At 42.6% G+C, this 22,293-nt stretch overlaps 1 protein-coding gene and 1 long non-coding RNA gene across 5 annotated transcripts in view; one reads left to right on the top strand and one right to left on the bottom strand.

Moving 5' to 3' along the window:
* RECK (reversion inducing cysteine rich protein with kazal motifs) overlaps positions 1–22,293 on the top strand; it is a 631,029-nt gene that overhangs the window by 554,506 nt on the left and 54,230 nt on the right. For all 3 annotated transcript variants that reach the window (XM_029589886.1, XM_029589885.1, XM_029589887.1), the window contains one exon: positions 8,464–8,537. In XM_029589886.1, the coding sequence (XP_029445746.1) occupies positions 8,464–8,537 (74 nt within the window). The remainder of the gene's footprint in view (positions 1–8,463; positions 8,538–22,293) is intronic.
* The window catches only part of LOC115084686, a 159,378-nt gene continuing 157,096 nt past the window's right edge, over positions 20,012–22,293 (bottom strand). For both annotated transcript variants that reach the window (XR_003854630.1, XR_003854629.1), the window contains exons 2-3: positions 20,647–20,732; positions 20,012–20,052 (exon numbers count right to left, since the gene is read on the bottom strand). This is a non-coding gene — a long non-coding RNA (uncharacterized LOC115084686). The remainder of the gene's footprint in view (positions 20,053–20,646; positions 20,733–22,293) is intronic.

The following is a 22,293-nucleotide window of genomic DNA, read 5'->3' as shown; positions in this document are numbered from 1 at the left end:
GTTCCAACAGTCTTTTAAGTTCTTGAAAAAAAAAAATAGTTATACCTATTGCCTGAAATACCAGAGGCCCCATGTTGCCCATCCTTGAATGAGGAGTTACCCTACATACTACAAAATACATATTACCCTAAACATTTGCCTGCCCAGTAGGACCCATAATTTTAAATGGGTTTTCTATTTGGTTGTATATATATATATATTACCATTTATATATATATTTCCTTATATCTCCCCCAATTATGCAATATATTAATAATGTTTTTCTACATTGAAATTTGTTAGTATTTGTTATAATTGTGATACATATTTATTATGTTTTCATGATATAATCATTGAAGAAAATAAAGTATAAATTAAAAAAAAAACAAAACCATATTACCCACCAAAGTGATAAAAGGAAAAATCAGATCTTTACACTTAATTTTCAGTCTCCACCACTTCCATGCCCTCTTTGACATCAACCAAAAACTAGGTTGAAGAAGAGAAACCAAGTTAGTTCTTTGACAATGTAATAAATTAATAGGCTTATAGATAAAGACCCAGTTTTCAGTATCATACTTATTCCCATGAGAGACCCAATCTTGAACATATCGAAGCAAGCAGGCCACCCCTCCCATTTTTTTAATCATGTACAAGATTGTCAAAATGCAAACAGGATGGTTTATTCTGCCATATAAACGAAGAGATCAAAGATCTGAAAATTTTTATTTCAGATCCCTTGACCCACAATGGGAGCATTTGCAAATTGTAAAGAATTTTCTGTAAGATGACCGTTTTAATTAAAGCGCATCTTCCCATAAGTGAATGTGTAAGTGATTCCCATCTTCCCAACAGAGAACAAATAAACACTCTCTTAACAGTGCAGAAATGTTTAAGGCATGTCAGCTATTGATCTAGTTAAAGTAATCTCTAAATAGCGATGGTATCCACTGCCCACTTAAATGTAAAGATAACCTGCCACTTATCTTTAGATGTTTTATCCAGTGGAAAAGCTTCAAATTTTTCATAATTAATTTTTAATCGAGCGAACTCCCCAACAAAAAAATCACTTGCACAGTACTATCCAAACATAGTTGTGGGTCACCTACAAACTATAACATATCGTTCACAAATAAACTCAATTTAATCATTTGTTGATTATCATCCCCCAGTACAATCCCTTGAAAATTGTCCAGTTTACACAATTTAATGGCCAACGGTTCCACAAAAAGTAAAGAGGAAAGTAGACCACCTTGAAGCATACCCCTTTAAGAACATAAGAACATAAGAAATTGCCATGCTGGGTCAGACCCAAGGGTACATCAAGCCCAGCATCCTGTTTCCAACAGAGGCCAAACCAGGCCACAAGAATCCGGCAATTACCCAAACACCAAGAAGATCCCATGCCACTGATGCAATTAATAGCAGTGGCCATTCCCTAAGTAAATTTGATTAATAGCAGTTAATGGACTTCTCCTCCAAGAACTTATCCAAACCTTTTTTGAACCCAGCTACACTAACTGCACTAACCACATCCTCTGGCAACAAATTCCAGAGCTTTATTGTGCGTTGAGTGAAAAAGAATTTTCTCCGATTAGTCTTAAATGTGCTACTTGCTAACTTTCTAGAAACAATTGTTGTAATAACAAACCATTGATCAATCTTGGGCTTTTGGCTTGTTATATACAGTAATAACTGTACCCATTAAAGAAAATTCTCACCAACATATTTTAACAGCCATGTCGCATATTCCCAGTTGACCCAGTTGACCCAGTCAAATGCCTTTTTTGGCATCAAGACCTATCAACATGCCTTCTAATTTACCATGGGAAGAAGACTGAATAGCCAATAAAGTTTTAAACTGTTTGAATTAGAGAATCTCCCTTTTAGAGAAACAGTTTAGTCAGGAGTTACAAGTGAATGAATCAGATTTTTCAATCTACCAGCCAAGACTGCAGTTAAAAACTTTATATCTTAATTAAGAAGGGAAACAGCCTAAAGAATTCAGGGTAGTTCAAGTCTTTTCTGGGTATCGGAAGTAACACCACTGTGATGAGGTTATGGCCCAGTTCAAAGGAACCAGAATCTCTAGCTGCTTGAAATATATTCCTCAAAGTTTCTACAGTAAGATCACCCAAGATGTAATACATTTTGTCCAAAACCCATGTGATCCAGGACTTTTTGTCAATTTTAATTGCATAATGCTGGGTCAGACCAAGGGTCCATCAAGCCCAGCATCCTGCTTCCAACAGAGGCCAAAACCAGGCCACAAGAACCTGGCAATTACCCAGACACTAAGAAGATCCCATGCTATTGATGCAATTAATAGCAGTGGCTATTCCCTAAGTAAAATTGATAGCCATTAATGGACTTCTCCTCCAAGAACTTATCCAAACCTTTTTTGAACCCAGCTACACTAACTGCACTAACCACATCCTCTGGCAACAAATTCCAGAGCTTTATTGTGCGTTGAGTGAAAAAGAATTTTCTCCAATTAGTCTTAAATGTGTTACTTGCTAACTGCATGGCATGCCCCCTAGTCCTTCTATTTTTCGAAGGTGTAAATAACCGAGTCACATCTACTCGTTCAAGACCTCTCATGATCTTAAAGACCTCTATCATATCCCCCCTCAGCCGTCTCTTCTCCAAGCTGAACAGCCCTAACCTCTTCAGCCTTTCCTCATAGGGGAGCTGTTCCATCCCCTTTATCATTTTGGTTGCCCTTCTCCATCGCAACTATATCTTTTTTGAAATGCGGCGACCAGAATTGTACACAGTATTCAAGGTGCGGTCTCACCATGGAGCGATACAGAGGCATTATGACATTTTCCGTTCTATTAACCATTCCCATTTTTATATCTCAACTAATTGTATAGGGACATCTAGGATCTCTTTCTATTCCTCACTTAACTGAGTAAGAGGCAAATCTGAGAAAAAAATCTGCACAAGAATCTACAAAATGGGCCAGATTTTAAAAGCCCTGCGTGCGTAAATCCGGCCGGATTTATGCGTGCAGGGCACTTGTGCGCCTATTTTGCATAGGCTGCCGGCGCGCGCATAGCCCCGGGACGCTCGTAAGTCCCAGGGCTTCATAAAAGGGGCAGGAGGGGGCGGGTCTGGGGGTCAGGGGCGGGTCTGGGGGCATGACGCTGGGCCAGGGGCGTGGCCGAGGCCTCCGGACCAGCCCCCGGGTCGGGTAATGGCGCACCAGCAGCCTGCTAGCGTGCGCAAATTTACACCTGCCTTGGGTAGGCGTAAATCTGCCGACAAACAGGCCGATACAGTAAAGCGCAGCCGCAGTTACCCCGTTTCTAACCCGCTGTTTACTCACAATTTGGCCGCGTAAGTCCAACCCGCGATTCACTATCCCTTTTAACCCATCCTTACCGCTTCTTTAAATCAACAGGTAACCCTTTCCGCCCGCGGCATATATATGATATGTAAACGATTGGATTAACTATTCCCTCCCATTCAGTAACGTGCGCCCCGACTATCACCTTTTTAACCTGCAGTTTAGCCTCGTCTTTAACCTGCTGAATTACCACCTACCCTTACCCCCCTGCGTTAGAGGCAGGGGTAAGGGTAGGCGGCAAACTTTCCCCCAGCCCCCACTCACCTGCCCTGGCCGCCGGTCTCCGGGGCAGCCCCAGTCCTCTCTCCCCTCCTCGCGAAGCAAGGAGCAGGGCGAAAAGCGACTCGACATGCTATTAAAATATTGTATATGAAGTGTAACAAAAGTTAACTTACTTTTTCTTACAGTCCTCTCTGCCCTCCTCCGGAGGCGAGCACCGCGGCTCCCCTGCCTCCCGGGGGCAGCTGGCGGCGAAAGCGGCTTCCAGCGGCCCCCGCCGGCAAAGATGGATGAACGCACGCCCGTAGTGTACGGGCGCTCGTCAGCAAAGGCGCATGAACGGGCGTGCGTGACGTCACGGTGTACGTTCATACGCTTTCGCTGACAAAAGTACGCACGCTCGCTGTTTTTGAAAATGTACTCCACTATGTCTCTGCAGTCTGTAGGGTTTTACAATAAACATCAAAGGCCTCTGAAATCACAGCAGAGGTGTTGCATAGTTTACCATTAAACTTGATATGAATGATTAATCTCTTAGAAGTGGTATTTTTCACCATCATGGCTAGTAGTTTGCTGCTCTTACTGATACAATTAATATCTATAAAACTGCAAATTTTTCTGAGCCATATATCTAATAGAGCATTCAGTTCTGTCCGCACCAAGATAATCTGCTATTTAATGTCATCAGACAAAGTACTTGTATGAACCATCTAAGATTTGCCAGTTTAATATAAAGCTCAAATATTTTTCCATTCCTTTGTTTATGTCAAGGGCCTGGTAATGATATGGCATGTAACACAGCTTTCACAGCATTCCAAAATACTATTGGGCTCACTTCTTGGGAATTTAATGTACATATTGGTTCATAAATAAGTCACATCTTCATATAGAAATGGAGATATTCTTCAAAAGGGGGCTCTCTATTTCCCAACCAAAAAAGACAATTGGTTAGGTACATCAATTATGTCCGCATCATTTAACCAATTACAAAGAGATTCAATAAGAGAAGGAAGACGTGCATCTGACTTGTTTCGGGGCCTTACCTCCTCAAAATGATAAAGGGACTGGAACAGCTCCCCTATGAGGAAAGACTAAAGAGGTTAGGACTTTTCAGCTTGGAGAAGAGATGGCTGAGGAGGGATATGATAGAGGTGTTTAAAATCATGAGAGGTCTAGAACGGGTAGATGTGAATCGGTTATTTACTCTTTTGGATAATAGACTAGGGGGCACTCCATGAAGTTAGCATGTGGCACATTTAAAACTAATTGGAGAAAATTCTTTTTCACTCAACGCATAATTAAACTCTGGAATTTGTTGCCAGAAGATGTGGTTAGTGCAGTTAGTGTAGCTGTGTTTAAAAAGGATTGGATAAGTTCTTGGAGGAGAAGTCCATTACCTGATATTAATTAAGTTGACTTAGAAAATATCCACTGCTATTACTAGCAACAGTAGCGTGGAATAGACTTAGTTTTTGGGTACTTGCCAGGTTCTTATGATCTGGATTGGCCACTGTTGGAAACAGGATGCTGGGCTTGATGGACCCTTGGTCTGACCCAGTATGGCATGTTCTTATGTTCTTATTATTATTAGTTTCTGCGACAGCAATTCCTTATAAAATAATATTGGGGACTACTCTACTTCTTGTGAGATTTGCCAGATAGAATATTATTTGATTGTATCCCATGACTACGAGGATTCCATCGGACGATTGTGGCATGCTCAAGGGCCCTGAAGGGAAGATGGCGCATATTTCCAGCAATCCGTCGCCTGAGGCCCTGGATCCCATGGTTAAGGAAGATGCGGCAGCAGTAGCCCTGGAACTAAACGAGAGGTTTGAGAAAATCTATACCAAATCTGACTAAGTGCATTCTTTATTGTCCAGTGTGAGTGTTTAGGTATGGGAGTGGAGTCACACGTCTTGGTAGTGGATGACCGAATTTAACGTTGAAATCTGAGATATCTATCTTAAGAGCGGAGTAGGTTTAGTATATATGTATCAGATATATCTGCATGTATTAGGCTATAGCGTGGTATAGATGTGGTGTTTGTATTCAAGAAATAAATAGGGGTATTATTAATAGTTCGCGTGTGTATGTAAGGCATGGAATGGTTGTGAGTTATAGCTTCATGCAATTAGCATTGATATAGTGACATGGCTGATTGGTATTGAGGATGGAACTTTGAGATATTAGGATAAATCTTATAGCTCCTTTGAGACAGCATTGAATCGTTTTAAGTGCATCAGCACGATTTGCCATGCACCTTCACGTGACATATGGATGGTTTGACGTTTTGGCATTTAGTCGTGCCTTCAGGCCCGTACGCCGCTTGCAAGCGCTGGGCGGTGGCAGCATTAAAACGTGTTTAGAAGAACATTAGAGGAGTACATTTACTAGCATTCTCCGTGGAGCAGTGCGGTCACGTTGATCCAGGCTTCAGGTTTCGAGATGTTGCAGAAAACATTGTAAACATATCAATAGCTGGTGCAGCAGCAAGGTATGTCTATTATGGGTTTTGTAGAAGTATTGACCGCACTATGGGTATGTAATTTTTGGAGTCGGTAAGGTTATTTATTATTATTACAGGTCCTGCTGGGAAAAGTGTATGAGATTTAAACCAAGAGAAAGTCAAGTACTTTTTGAGATTTAGCCTATGATGGTTTCATATATAAAACTGATAAAGAACATCACGGAGTGAGTAAGCTCATGGATAACGCGGAGGTGATTGAAAGTGATTTTTTGAATGCAGGTCTGGTAAGCGTTTTTCAAGTAGTTTTGATAGTGTGTCTTTATTAGCACGGTATTATGTTTACTTAAGGTGAGGATTATGGGTTTTTTTCCCAGATGGTCAATATCCCCCTGATGAAGCTGGTAACAGAGAAACAAGGGCCTCTTGTAGGGGTTACACCGTGGTGAAAGATGAAGTACTGTCTCTAAATTTTGATGAAGGAAGAAGCATACAGTGAAGAACGCCAGATGAAGATAATTTCAATCTTTCATGCACTTCTAAGTACAGATGCACACATGTATTTATTATATTTGACCATATAATAGCATGGTAATTAAGGTTAAATGAATTGAGAATAGTGAAGATTAGGGAATAAATAGGTAATTGTACCAGAAGGTAAAATTATTTATAGAGTTGTAAGTGGAGTTATATAACCACAGGATGTATAAATACATGTTCTTTGTTGCATTCTGAAATTTTTTTACATCTTGAAAAAGTTGCATTAATGTAATTTCTGGTGGGCTACTTCGTTGTGGCTTAAATTGTGGTTTTAATTGAGTGAATGTGTGAATGAGTGAGTGAGTTTTATGACACACTTTTTATGTGAGAAAGCAGAGTTGCTTACCTGTAATAGGTGTTCTCACAGAACAGCAGGATGTTAGTCCTCACATATGGGTGACATCATCAGGATGGAGCCCAATCACTGAACACTTTTGTCAAAGTTTCTAGAACTTTGACTGGCACTAATGGGCATGCCCAGCATAGCACCAACTCTGCAACCAGCAGGGGTCCCCCTTCAGTCTCGTCTTATAGTAAAAGTACATGCGAAAAATAAAAAAAAGGTTTTGACAATAAAGATTTGTTCTCTCTTTTGTTGTATGTATAGTTTACATTAGTGTTGAGGGAGCGGTAAATATCACCCATTTTGTGTACCTTATATGGGAAATTTTGTAAACATATGGCTGGGGATCTGGGCTTTTGAAAGAGGTTTGTTCCTCATCTTTGTACCTTTGATCCTCCTAATTATCTGATATTCAAAATATTTTAATATCAACCCAGAACATATCTGGCTATCAGTCTGTAGTTAAGAGGTACAAGATATTGTAAACCTTGTGCAGATACGAAGTTCATATTCCAATGCTTCTGGAAACGCATTTGGATAGGGATGAGCATCAAACGTTACATAGAACTTTGGTAGGGAAAGTTTTCTTGTTTGTAGCAGTTAGGGAAAAAAGCAAGGGTGGCTATTCTGTTGGGTAAATCACTTCCCTTTCAGGCCACAAAATGTATAGAACACCCTTCTGTGGAAGGCTCTCTTGATAGACATCCTCTGGTTCTTTGTAATATATATGCTTCTAACGTTTATGTCCACAGTTTTTTTGTGAAGATAGTATGGCTGCTACGGGGGAATTTAACTGTGTTTTGGGCTCAACTTTACATAGGTCTACTGCGGGCCTATATCACCCTTCTGCTGTTACTAAAGGTATAAAATATGTGTCATAGTCTAGATGTGGTAGATGGATGGAGAACTTTACATCCTTTGGAGAGATCTTAGATGCCTCTTTCAAGGGCCCATCAATCTTTTTCCTGTATTGGCTACCTTTTGATTAGTAGGGCGGGATTCTCCAAGGTTATATCCTCCAGTATAAGCCCAATGGAGATTTCTGATCACTCTCTGGTTTGGCTTAACCTGGAAGGGTTTTGGCTTTTGAAACAGTGTATTCCTTGGCTTTTTCCTCTATCTTTTTCACGATCAAGCATAGGTAAAAGCGACCCTGATTGCATTAGAGAAGCTAAACTAGAAGGGGCAATCAGGAAGCTTCAAGAGAAAAAAATGTTGTCCAGAAGGAGGTAATTAGTTGGGAATGGGACCCATATTAGTGGAATTAGTTAGGCAGAAACAAGATTTAAAGGAAGGATGGAGATTTTCATGCAGCCAAGCAAGTTAACCTTTATATAGATATGTTTTTGTGCACAGATGATTGTTTTATAAATTTACATGTATTTGAATAGTATAATCTAAATAATTACTTCTTGATAAAATTTGTATCCGAAAGGCCAGTAATTTCAAAACAGTTTAAAGGCAAAGCAGGTTAAGATAGTAATCTTTTAGTTTAAACCATCTTAACTTAGAAAGCATTTATTTATTTCTCTGTAATTTATCTTGCTTATTTCTCTAATACAGGATCCTGTTGTCCACTCTGTGCTGGAATGCTGAAAATTTTATTTGATAAAGATAAACTAGACACCTTCGCGAAGGTAAAACATGAAACTGAAAGAATAAATGTTAAAATATTTATATAAATAGAATAAGCAAAGCTGAATCATCTATATATAATCACTTAGTGTTTTTGTGTTAGTTATGCATTCTGTCACGCTAGACGTGACCACACTCCAGGTGTTTAAAGTGTCTTTTCCAGTTTGCTACAAAAATGGGAGCAGGGGAGTGGATGCTTATAGAGCAACTTGGGTTTAAGATTTTCCACATTATTGCATTTCCTAAATGAAAAGTGCACACTAAATGCCAAGAGTGTGTAATAACTTGCAATAACCCAGAAAAAGTTCCCAGTTAACTTTTCCTGGTTACTCAGTTCTGAATAGGGATTGGTCTCTTCACTGACTCTTTTTGAAACTGAAGTCAATATGGAGGGAAGCTCACAAAATCTCTCTTTACAAAAGGAGGGTTGAATTGGTGGTGAAGCTGTTATACTCATCGCTATCTGCTTTTCTACTCTTTCTTCTCACCTGGGTCCTCTAAGCTATGTTAGAGGGGATGTGGAGGGATCTTTCTATCATATGTGTGCTGGTCCTGCACTCTGGTTGTAACCTTTTGGAAAAGTAATGAGGGGTGATCTCTTAGATACTGGAAAGAGATATTTATTTCCATGATGCCAGAGTTATGTCTTTTAGGGTGATGGGGAAATCATGCTTGGTTATCTCTTAGAGGATCCTTGCAGATCAATTGATTCATGCAGAAAAGTTAACCACTGTGTTATTGTGGAAATTGGCCCCCTCCCTGGAGATGTGGCAGAAACAAATTCATAATATTGCTTTAATTGAAAAGTTAGCATTTTTGTTGTCACAGTGTGACCATGTATAACAAGATTTGGAATAGTTTTTGAGCTTACTGGGGCAAACGTGGTGGATAATCACTTTTGTTGTTATATCTGCTGGACTTTGCTATCATCTGTGTTATATAACTTTTGTCACTCAAGTGTGGCTGTCTTGCCCTTGTTAAAATAAACAGTGTAAAAAAAAAAAAAGGTTAACCCTTTGAACCTATTGTACCTGAATTCCAGGACGGCCTAATATCAATATCACCCATTATCCCGGTAAACCGGTATAATCACATACTGATTTATTCCGTTCCCATGTAATACCGGTACAGGAGTCCTATGGGCAGCAAACAGCCACTCCTCTAGACTATAATTAGCCTTCTATAGCATACACCCTCTGCCGACAGCTGTATGTGATGCACTAGATTTCAGCCACATGATAGGCGATGACTTATGACAGCCATGTTTGTTTATGGAATTTATGGAAGCTTTTAGGGTACTTTGAGTATCATTTGGTCGTAATAATTTGTTGTTGTATAACTTACGATGGATAAGCGTAAGAGGAATCATTGTTCATCAAACAATGATGACCCTGGTCTGTCTAGCCATTCGAAAGCAAAGCCACAGAGAAAGACATTTAGTGCAAAGCAGGCATTAGAAAAGGTGCTAGATAGTGACGTTGAGGAGTTACACTGTTCGGAGATAGACTCCAGTGACAGTTGGGTTACAAGTGAAAGTGAGGATGAAGTTGTGGTCAGACCAACAACAAATCGCGTGAGACATTGTAGTAAATGGAAGAACCAGCCAACATTACCATTTGTTTGGTCAAAGAACTATGTTCCTGTTAGTCGTACTAGTCAGCCTAGTACACAGCAGGCTAGACCTAAAATGGTGAGTGGACTTTCTTCTGAATCAAGCGCTGTTGATTTCTTTTCACAACTGTGGGATGATAGTAAATGGCAAACATTTGTAGATATGACAAACAAGCAAGCTGAATGTTGTTTTCAGGCAAATCCTAAAGATTACTCTGCAAGAAAATGGTATCCAGTGACTGTCAATGAAATGAAGGCATTCTTTGGCATTAGGCTTTCCATGGAGTATGCAGTAGTAAAGCCCAGATATGAATCATACTGGTACAGAAAATGTCAGGGCTATCTCTTCCACACACCAGGATATCGCAAGAACTTCACTCGTGATCGATTCTTGGCAGTATGGAAATTCCTTCATTATGTCGATGAAGGTTCAAGCGATAAAACTGATAAAATCTACAAAGTGCATCCACTTCTCAGTAAACTACTTGCTAGCATTCAGGAGCACTACACTTTGCATAAGGACCTGTCTTTGGATGAAGGAGTAATACCTGCCAAAAAACATCTCGGTTTCAAACAATACATGAAAGATAAACCCAATAAATGGGGCATCAAATGCTACATGTTATGTGAGAGTAAAATGGTATGTTTATGACCTTGAAGTATACTCTGGAAGAAGTGAAGGTGAAGGTTACGTGACTGATCCTGACATCGAACTACTGGAAATGTTGTTTATCGCTTGATGCATGGCCTTGAAAATCAGGGTTTTACAGTATACATGGACAGGTTTTACTCATCACCAACACTGATGACATTTTTGAGTGGTAAAGGAATTGATGCCTGTGGAACTGTTATGACTAATAGGAAGTATTTTCCAAAGGAAATAATTTGTAAGAAAAAGGACCTGAAGCGTGGAGAAAGTAATTACATTGTACTATTGTATGGATGGATAGACATCCAATTTTTTTCCTCTCAACTTGTGATAACCCAACAGAAATCACAACTGTAAAAAGAAAAAAATAAAACTGGTGCCACAGAGCAAGTGAACTGCCCTGTGGTTGCAGCAAAGTACAATGGACTCTGTATTTCGAATACTGCGCGTCTTTTTTGTTCACGCACTGCTGTTCGCAAGTTCACTGTTCAGAATTTAGTTGCTGTTTATTTGGACAATGGTTATTTCAATTCCTTCTTTGATTACTTGATCCCTCTGTTTTTAGTCTCTCTCTTTTGGGCTTTGTTAGTCTAGTTACTGAGAGCTGTTACAGGGGAGGCGTGGTTATATGGGTCCTCCCCTGGGAATTTTGTGTTCTGACTCCATCTGCTGGACATGGAACATAACCCACCGTCTGGAATGATCCATGGTATTACAGGAACGAAAATTAGCAAGTAAGGAATAATTTTCTTTCCATGTTGGTCATGATGGAGATGGATGTTGCGACCATCACTGCTCGACGTCTCCACTCCGCCTTCCTTGGCGACTCCCTCTCACTCAAGTGGAAGGTTGGCTGCCGCGGCGTCATTCTGCTGTTTCCTCCGGCGTCACCGGAGTGGCTCGATGCTGCAATACGCCATGTTTCACAAGGGCCTAAGGGCACGTGCGCGGCCCCAACTGATGTACCAGCAGTGGCGCGAACCTCAGGGGCATCCCCCTGAGATGACGTCATCAGTACCAGATATATAAGGTCTTAGAAATCGCTAACTAATCGAGTTAGCAAGGAGTTACATGGAGTTGGTTATGGACCAGTTTCGCTCTCTCCAAGCTACTCTGCCTCCTCGGACTTACCAGGGGTACCCGCTCCTCGGGGGGCCTCGCTCTCTCTTTGTTTTCAGGTCACAGTCAGGAACCGGCACTCGCTCCTCGAGGGCCCATGTTCCCGGACTGGTTGCTGAATATCTCTTCTGCCTGGAAGTCATCACTGCCTACTACACCACTGAGTCACCTTCTCTCTCTCAGAGCTTTCCCTGGAACCAGGTACTCGCTCCTCGAGGGCCTAACTCATTCCAACACCTGGACTACTTCTAGAGACTATTGTGTGAGTGTTACCATCAAGGTTCTGTTCTTGAACTCTGCATACCCTGCCTACTCACTATATTCAGTTTCTCTACAGCTCAGTTATCCAGCTGTTCCAGTACCTGAGGAACTACAGCCCTGCCGGGCACTTCCAGCTCACTACTGCCACCTCTGGTGGTTCAATATACTGTTTAATAAAAGAACTAGTGTGTGTCTGTCTCCATACTCTGAGCCTGACCGGTGGTCCCTCTTGGGATCTTCCCCCGGGGGCATGATCATCTGCCACCGGCCCAAGGATCCACCCACCACTACCTCAAACACCAATGGGTGTAGAGAGACGGTCAGAAAATTGATTGCATTGTGTCTTTAGGCCTCACTGTAGATGCCGCATGTGGAGACATGTGTGGGGAACCACATAGATAGCTGCCGCCATATGCCTCAGAAGTGTTAAGATTTGATGAGCAGGGGCAGTGGCAGATTGTCGTAGGTGTTGAGCGAGATTTGTCAGGTTGATTGCTCATGTTTCGGGAAGGAAGGTCCTGTCCATTGAAGTATCGATATGGGCTCCAATGAAGTATAAAGCTTGAGTGGGTTGCAGATTTGATTTCTCGTAATTGATCATTAGCCCCAAACCATCTAAGCATTTGATGGTAGTAATGAAATTGGCTTGTAGGAGAGACGGGGTGGGTGCTACTAGTAGCCAATCGTCCAGATAGGGGAATATTTGTATGCCTTGATGTCGTAGGTGAGCCACCGCTACCGCTAGACATTTCGTGAAAACTCTGGGAGCCGAGGAAAGGCCAAATGGAAGTACCTTGTACTGAAAGTGGCGTCCCATCACCATAAAGCAGAGGTACCACTATGAGGCTGGGTGCATCGGTATGTGGGAGTAAGCATCCTTGAGATCCATGGAACACATCCATTCGTTGCGTTGAATGAAGGGAAGAATGGATTTTAGGGACGCCATCTTGAACTTTTACGTTGTCAAGTGCTTGTTGAGCTCTCGGAGACCCAGGATTGGACGTAACCCTCCTGATTTCTTTGGAATGAGGAAGTATTGGGAATAGAATCCTGTGTGATACTGCGGCACAGGTAGTTCGTTGATGCATTGCTGTTGGAGTAAGTTGATCTCCAGGTGAATTTGATCGTAGTGCGCAGTTTGGTGTCTGGTATGCACGAGGTGTGGCGTGGGGGGAAAGGATTGGAAGTTGAGGGAGTAACCTTCCTTTATTATTTTTAATACCCAGAGGTCAGTTGTAATGACTTCCCATACAGGTAGGAAATGGGATAATCTGCCTCCAACAGGAAGTGGTAGCGGTGAGTTGGGGTTCCCTAAAAACCATGCGATGGTTTCAGGGGATTTTGATCTTGAGGTATCTAAGGTTGTTTCAGAGTCCTCTGACGCTGTCTAGGCCCTTCTGGTTGTGAAGTCTGAGGGCAAGAAGAAGTGTAGTACAGCGGACGTGAGGCTGGATAAGGCCTGAAGGGCCGATGCTGATATTGCGGCTTGCGGTAAGGTGTATAATACCGCCTGGAGGATGAAAGGTCAGATGGAGAGGTTAGAGACAGTACTGCTAATTTTTTATCTTTTAATTGAGCTACTATCTCCCGGAATTGGTCACCAAACAAATTATCTGGCAAGCAGGGCAGGTTTGCTAACTTCTCATGGACATCTTCTCTGATGGCACTTGCCCTCAGCCATGCAAGTCTTCTCGCTGCGATGGCATTGGCTGTGAATTTTGCAGATGTTTCAAAACCCTCGTATACTGTACGGATGAGATGCCACAAACCCTCCTTCATATGATGGAACTCTTCAGGGAGTTGCTAGTCAGGAGATCGATCCTGAAGTTTGGGTTTCAGGGCTTGTAAACACTCAAATAGATATTGGGTGATTACAAACTGATGTTGAATTTTTGCATTGAGCATACCTGACTGGTATGCTCTTTTTCCAAAATCGTCCATGTATTTGAAGTCTCTACCGGGAGGGGCATTTGAATGCAGCCAAGACTTACGGGCCTTTTGCATAGCTGACTCGACAATTACTGAGGCATGAGGTAATTGAACATGTGAGTAGTAGGTAGATTGTCGCATTTGATATTTTAACTCTGATTTTCTTGAAGTGGAAGGGCCTCATAGGGGTGTCTTCCAGGCTCTTTTCATTACTGAATCCAGCACCTCATGAGATGGAAGTGTAGTAGGTTCTGCTGGACTTTCAAAAACCTTTAAGAGGCCAAGAACATCTGTTCTTGGATCTGGAAGTCTCTTGGTTTCAATGTTTAGTTTTTGGCCCACTTTCTCAAGGAATTTAGCATAAGTGAGATCCTTGGTAGGCGAGACTGGTTCTGGCTGTTCTTCTGGGGGGTTGGAAGGATACCCAATTGAGGAGCCTGGTGAAGATGTCAGAGGTGACTGGTCAGCAGGAGGAGGAGAAGGGGAAGGTGATGTAGGAGCAGGTCCTGGACTGAGGCTGTCCTGAGGTGATGTTGGAGTCTCTTGTGGTGGTTCTGGTGGACGTCCATCCTGAGTCGCTACCGATGCCAAGAATTGTGACAAAATTAATGAACTTTGTGACATCGCTTGCGAGGCTGTTTCCTGAGGTGGTGTGTCAGTTAAAAGTGATGCACCTCATGGTGGAGCTTGAGGTGGCAGATTGGGTCCTTCTCTACCTGAGTACGTGGTGCTAGGACATGATGATGACCTTGCCTTTTTACGTAGAGGCTCATCATGGCCAGATGGTGGAGATGGCGAGGATGCATCAGGGGGAGAAGATAAAGGATCTTCATCCACAATCAACAGAGGCGATAGCTCTTTCCGCCTCTTGTGGACAGATATGTGCTTCTTTGGTTGTTTGTAGGGCTTGTGTGTTGATGCAGTCGATGGCATAGGCTGGTGGTGATGAGTCGGAGCTGATGTGCTTCGAAGCTTCGTAGTTTTATGGCCATGCTTCGAGCCCGAAGCATGGCTTGACTCACCAGCACCGGGTGTGTCAATGGTGCGTTGGAGCCTCGATGCCAGTCGACGCACCGATGCCGTCTTTGACGCAGTGAGTGCGTCGCCTGCACAATACGTCGTTACCGATGGCAGCTTCTTCTCAGTCGAAGCGGGAGGCCCCACCAAAGCAGCCTGTGGATGCACCGACGCTTTCGAAGCATGGGGAGGTCCCAGGGGGATTGAGCCGACTCCTCAGAGGGAACATAAGATCCTGAAGCAGCCTCCTTTAACTCCTGGATTTTGGCTGCATGTTGTCTCTGTGCTCTTGGGGACATGAGTCTCCAGTCCCTGCAGTTCGCCCGGGCAAATGTAACAGCAGGTATGCCTTCCGTAGCAGACATTATTTTCCCACACTGACAGAATTTGAAGCCTGGATGAGGCATTTTCTGTCGTATGTCGATGAAATTTTGAAGAAGTAGTTAAGCCAACTACAGGAAGAGGTAGTGAGATAGAAAAACCTCTCTTTTCTTTTCTTTTTTTTTTTTCACACAGAAAATTGTGTGAGGAGACTGAGGAGAGCTCTGCATGCTGTTAGGCTCACAGAAAAAAACGGACTGAGGAGACTCATGGAAGCAGGGGAGGTGCCAAGCAGGCACATACTACAGCAAGACTCAGAACTTTACTTTGAGAGCTGCGCCACCTACAGGACCGGAGGACATCCCAGACAGCATGGCTAATTCATGCTGCTTATCTACGGGAAAAGCACCATAACACATGTTGTGATGCTAATTTTAAAAGGGGAAGGATTGGGGCGGAGTCAGCGGTGGGAATTTTGTAAAAGTCAGCTGCCTTCGCAAAGTGCGAAGCCATAATGCATGATATTGCAGTTTTAACGCCGAAAATAGTTACACCTTTTTTTATTAGCGTTAAGCTATGCAACTTTAAGGTTTTTTTTCTATTTTTCCCATTTTATCAAAGTTTCCCTTTTGAAAGTTTAGGGCTAGAGCTCTGGATTTACTTATAGTCCCCCCTCCAGTCATTAATTCAAATATGATGTTATGATCACTATTACCAAGTGGTCCCACCGCCGTAACCTCTTTCACCAAATCATGTACTCCACTAAGAATTAGATGTAAAAGAGCTCCCTCTCTCATTTGTTCCTGAACCAATTGCTCAATAAAGCTGTCATTTATTTCTTCCAGGAACTTTATCTAGCTTGCATCTTCTGATGTTACATTTACCCGTCAATATGGGGTAACTGAAATCTCCCATTATTACTGCCCTACCAATTTGGTTAGCTTCCTTAATTTCTCTTAGCATTTAATTGTCCGTCTTATCATTTTGGCCAGGTAGACAGTAGTATACTCCTATCATTATACTCTTCCCCAACCTTCATGGGATTTATACCTATAAAGATTCTATTGTGCATTTAGTCTCTTCCAGGATCTTTATCCTGTTAGACTCTATGCCATCCCGGACATAAAGCGCCATCCCCTATCAAGTTGCTCCTCCCTATCACCGCAATACAATGTGTACCCTGGTATAGCACTATTCCATTGGTTATCCTCCTTCCACCATGTCTCTGAGATGCCAGTTAAGTCTATCTCATCATTCACTGCTATACACTCTTACCCATCTTACTTCTTAGAATTCTGGCATTGGCATACAGACATTTGTCTGTTTTTTATTTATATTAACACCTTGCTTTTCAGTTGACAGGGTTAATTTGGAATCTTATAGCTCAGGTGATTCTTTATTTATAGACACATTGACTACTTTTGCTATTAATGAAATCTTTCTGTTGGGATACCCTAATTCTCCAGCTTCATTAGTATCCTTTGAAGATATCTCCCTCCAAACCATGTGCTGCTGATCAACTGTCAGCTTTCCTCATTGTTCTAGTTTAAAAGCTGCTCTATCTCCTTTTTAAAGGTTAGTGCCAACAGTCTGGTTCCACCCTGATTAAGGTAGAGCCCACTAATGCGCACCCCAATGCTCCCAGGCAGTGTCTTAATGGGTCTGAATGGCTCAAAAAAGCATCTTTTCAAATAGTAAAACATAAAACAAAAACAGGAATTTGCTGAGGTCCCTGTCCCAACCCTCCCCCTTGCTGCCTCTAAAGATGACCCAGAAAGAAATTTGCTCTGCTGAGGACTTGACCAGTCACTGAGACAATAAGCATCTTGACTTTGGTGAGATAAGACCTGGGGGGAGAGGACAAGGTTAGGTGTTCTTGTTTAGGAATATAAGAAGGAATATAGAGTTAGTTTCCCCAGGGTGATAGCAAAAAGGGAAGGCAAAGCCTTATAGTCCTTTTTAGCATTTTGGGGATTCCATTATTATTTCATATCCAGTAGCGGGGTCCAGGACTGGAAGATGCCATGTTGGGCTTGCTTTAAATCTCTTACCATTTTACTTCAGAGGAAAAAGATCTTACTGTTAGCCATAGTTAGCACTTTAGTTATAAACTACCAATGGGATACCCTAGGTAAGAATACCTTAGTAGACTAGCACATCCCATGTTTATTATTAAAACACCCAATGGGGTTATGAAGGTTTAACCTAGAGGGTACAGGACTCAAAGTGAATTAGCCTGTGAGGGGTCTACTCTCATGACAATCATCGTCCCTTTCTTTCCTACCTCGCCTTCCAGCACAATCACCACCTCTTCTCATGAGAATCATCCCTTTTATCCCCTTTCTGGACAATGACCTACTCTTTCTTGTACCTCAACCCTAACATTATTATCACCTCTTCCCCCCCACCCAAATTCGCCATAAACCACCACCTCTTTCTTCTTCCCCCCCCCCCTAAAAAATCCTCAGAATCTTAGAACTTCTTAAGTGTGGCTGCCTGCCCCTCTGCCAGCTTAGATCCACAGTTTGAACCAGGTGGGTTGGGGGCAAAGGGGAGGGAATTCCACCAGGCTACAGGACCCTGCATGGTTAGTGTTTCAGAGGGAAGCTAGCAGAGGAGGTGGAAGTCATGGATAAGAAGTACTATTGCTGTTCAACTCCTGGCAGGAGGTGATTAAGGGAAGAAGACAGAAGATGATGAAGATGAGCAGCACACCAGAAGCTGCTGAGATGTGTTGGAACAGGGCCCTCTAAAATGTGGGGCCCAGCATGGTTGCCCTGATTTCTCCCACCCCCAGGATTTCAATGGGGCTGTCCTAACAGCAAAGAAAAATCAAGATGACCAATTTGCCTGTAGATAATGTGGGTGACTGGCTGGGAATTTCACAGGTAAAAGTTATGTGCATAACAAATTAAATAGAAAGAATAGTAACTCATGTATGTGGTTGCCCATGTTGTTGCACTATCTTACCTGCATAACCTGTCTGCCTGTGTAGTGATGGAATTTAATAACTTCTCTGTCCAGCCACCCTCACTCCCAAAGCTATGTGTGGTCCTAAGTGCTAATAGGATTTTGCAGATGCTGCATTTTCACTCATTGGCCCATTACCTAATCCTTGACTTCCTACTAATGAACAATTACTAGAAGGCCAGAATGCTTAGCTATGTCCAATATGATTGGGTGAAGAGTGGTAGTTGCATGGGTGGGATGCCATATATATGCATGTTTTCTGCCACTTTGCTTGCCATCATGGCTTCTAATGGTGAGAAAACAATTTTGACCATATCAGCAAACTTTGTCTCTCTATGGACAAAAATGAATACCTGTTGGAAATGTGTGTGTCCTGGCCCTTTATCACAGAATATTATCACTCTACATATGCGGCCCACCTTGTGTTCCCTCCAAGTGTGTGCTCCTGCCCCTTCCCATTCCTCTTGCCACTTTCAAATCTTAGGATATGAAAGAAATGCTGCCAGTGACCCTTCACATCAACAACCTGACATGTAGTAACTTCCTCCAAAGTTGCAGAGTAAGGTGAAAACTCTCTCTTACTGTCTATGATCTGACCTTTGTCATTTGCAACATTCTATAACCACATTCCTCTTCTGGGCCCAGCTATGCATAATGAGAGATTGTGGAGAAGGGGGAACCTGAGGAAGTGCTTAAAGAAGAACATCCCTTCTGCTGTACCTCTTAAGCATGAAATTAAAGTATATGAACTGCCATCATGGCTATTCTCACACCAAAAAAGCTATAGAGGTCAATATTCAAAGTATTTAGAGAGATAAATTCACAAATTAATCTTGAAAGTCCAAGTTATCGATTTAAATGTTTACTTTGCATTATTCACCTCATGGAAACTATCAGCACAGGTTAACTCAAAGTATTTTCTTGTGCTAACAATGTTTATTCACAAATGTAACCAATTATTTCTTATTAAATTAACAAACATTTAAAAATGAAAAGGGATGGGGAGGGGTTAACTAGGGAGTAAACTATTAACAAAACAAAAATACCCTAGAGAATTGTGGTCAGTCGCAAACTCAGGATTTAGGAGTCTGCTCAGGATGGTTCTTGGCTCCTGGGCTGAAGCTGCATGCCTATGCCTAGCCTCCGCAGGGCATGACTATGGCAGTGCACCTTCCTGAGCAGACTCCCAAGGGATGCATGTATCCTCCTCTGTCCTCTGCCAGTATCTTGACCATGGCTTCAAATTGCCGCTAGAAGCTCTTTGCTGGGAGCAGGGGCGCCCATTTAAGAGCCTCTTTCTGGCCACTGGGATGTGGTTGATAATAGGCAACAGATGAGGATGCAGGCCTCAGTCTGCATTGTGGCATTCCTAACTCCCTGGGCCAAACAGGGAAGAGGCCCTATGGGGATAGGGTCTGGGCGCTATTGAGGCCTGGGGTGCACCTGCTGGAGGCAGAGGTGCTGGACCACCATCACTGGTTCCCTTCATGGTAGACAGGGTGGAGAACGAGCATCCTGCTTCTCCCCTGTAGTAGCTGTTGATGCTTCAGCAGGGTGTGGGGCTGGGGCCTTGCCGCTATCATCTGCTCAGTTTTTTTCCTCCTCATCTAAGGAGAAGGATGATGACGAGGAGCTAGTATCTGTGAAGACAAAAGCAAATGTGTGTCATATTGTGTGGTCACATGCTGCAGAGTATGATGCGCAGAGGACTGAGGCACTTAAAGGACTAGTCTTTGGAGGGAGAGGTAAAGGCAACGGGAAGTATTGTTAGGTATGGGACAACCCGGTGCTGCCTTCCATTTTGGTAGGTGATTGGACATCTTGTTCATTGATGGGAACATGATGTACATTGATAAAGGCTACTAAGTGCTAGTTGATGAAGAAAATAAATGTGCAACAGGAGTTAAACTCACCATAGAGGTGTATGTAGCAAGGTATGTAGAGTTGTGATGCTACATATTGTTGTATTAGACCCGAGCCCTGTTGGTTATGGGCAAATCCATGTTGGAGCAGGAGTAAAGTCCCTGAAAGTGTGCCTTCTAGGCTACAGGGTGTCTTTTCTAAACACTTTCAGGAGCATGGAGCTTGCGACACAGAGATATGTGAAGGAGGATTAGCATAAGATGAAGGCTGAGACCAAGTGTGGCAGAGGAGGGGGTAATTAATGTGATACTTGACATAGAGAAGACATAGTGCTTGTTAACAATTTCAAGTTGGCATGAGGAATATCTTACCGCCAGCCCCATACTGCCAAGTGTGCAGCCAGTCCAGCCAGCACTTCTGCTTCAGGTGCAGCTCCCGGGCCTTCTCCTTCAAGTCCCTAGTTTATAGGGCAACAAAATATGAGACACATTATTAGTGCATGGATATTCTCAATGTGAGTGCCGTACTTGTATGTAACTATTGATTGTTACTCGTTCAGATGTGAGTAGCTATATTACACTCAATACCCCCCATGACCCTCACCACCCATTCCCTACACCTCTCTAGTCCCCCCGTCCCCCCACCCATGCATGGCCTGACCCTACCCACACCATTATCCCCATTATACTTTCCCCACATAGGTAGGAGGCACCATGATTGAAAGTTGTGCGGAGCTTCATCCATGCAGGTTTGTTTCTCCTGATGTTCTGGCATACCCCAGGAACAAAAAATAAGTTGGCCTCGTTGGCCACCACCAGGGCCACCAGTAGTTGGACGTCTCTGGTGGTAAAATTGGGTTGGCGGGCAGGGCGAGGCATTTTTCTGTATACGCCTCTGTGGAAGTGGTATGGTGCTGAAGCAGGCACGCCACCCGCCTGCGAGATGTGCAGTGCCTAAGAACGAAGGATACACGCAAAGAAATAAAAGCGACGATACGTGCATTTTGTAAAGTTTATGCATACTTTCTCACACCACTGAAAATTCGGGGTTTTCGTTTTCGTATACATGCGTTCTTCTTATCATGCATGTGTGCGCACACACGCTGGTTTTAAAATTTACTTTTTACTGAGCAGCTTGATAGATATTTATCACATATTTCTCCCTATTTGCGTATGCGGCATGTGTGATTATTGCTACTCCACTATTTCTTGGTGCATGTTTACAAGAATACCACACACACACACACATATATACTCCCATAAGAACAAAAGAAATTGCCATGCTGGGTCAGACCCCAAGGGTCCATCAAGCCTAGCATCCTGTCTCCAACAGAGGCCGAACCTGGCAAGTACCCAATCACTAAGAAGATCTCATGCTACCAATGCCAGTAATAGCAGAGGCCATTCCCCAAATCAATTTGATTAATAGCAGTTAATGGACTTCTCCAAGATCTTATCCAAACCTTTTTAAAACCCAGCTACACTAACTGCACTAACCATATCCTCTGGCAACAAATTCCAGAGCTTAATTGTACATTGAGTGAAAAAGAATTTTCTCTGATTAGTCTTAAATGTGCTACTAGCAAACTTCATGGAGTGCCCCCTAGTCCTTGTATTACCCAAAATGTAAATAACTGATTCACATCTACTCATTCAAGACCTCTAATGATTTTAAAGACCTCTATCATATCCCCACCTCAGCAGTCTCTTCTCCAAGCTGTATAGCCCTAACCTCTTTGGCCTTTCCTCGTAGGGGAGCTTTATCATTTTGGTTGCCCTTCTCTGTATCCATTGGAGGTACATTCTTTAGACTTGTTTTAGTATGCTCAGGCAGGCCTGACTCTGGAAGAGGATTCCAAGGTTCATCATATTGGCGCCATTGCTGCATCGGTGACCCACCTAAGATCAGCCTTCTTGGAGGAGGTTTGCAAAGTTGCAATATCCAGTTCAGTCCACATATTTACATACCATTATTGGTTGAACACTGACAAAACAGTGTTCAATTTGATTTAAATTTTT

Source organism: Rhinatrema bivittatum, chromosome 2 (assembly GCF_901001135.1).
Source record: "Rhinatrema bivittatum chromosome 2, aRhiBiv1.1, whole genome shotgun sequence".
Lineage (NCBI taxonomy): Eukaryota > Metazoa > Chordata > Amphibia > Gymnophiona > Rhinatrematidae > Rhinatrema > Rhinatrema bivittatum.
Note: the sequence above shows the minus strand (reverse complement) of the source record. Positions and strands in the feature narration are given on the sequence as shown.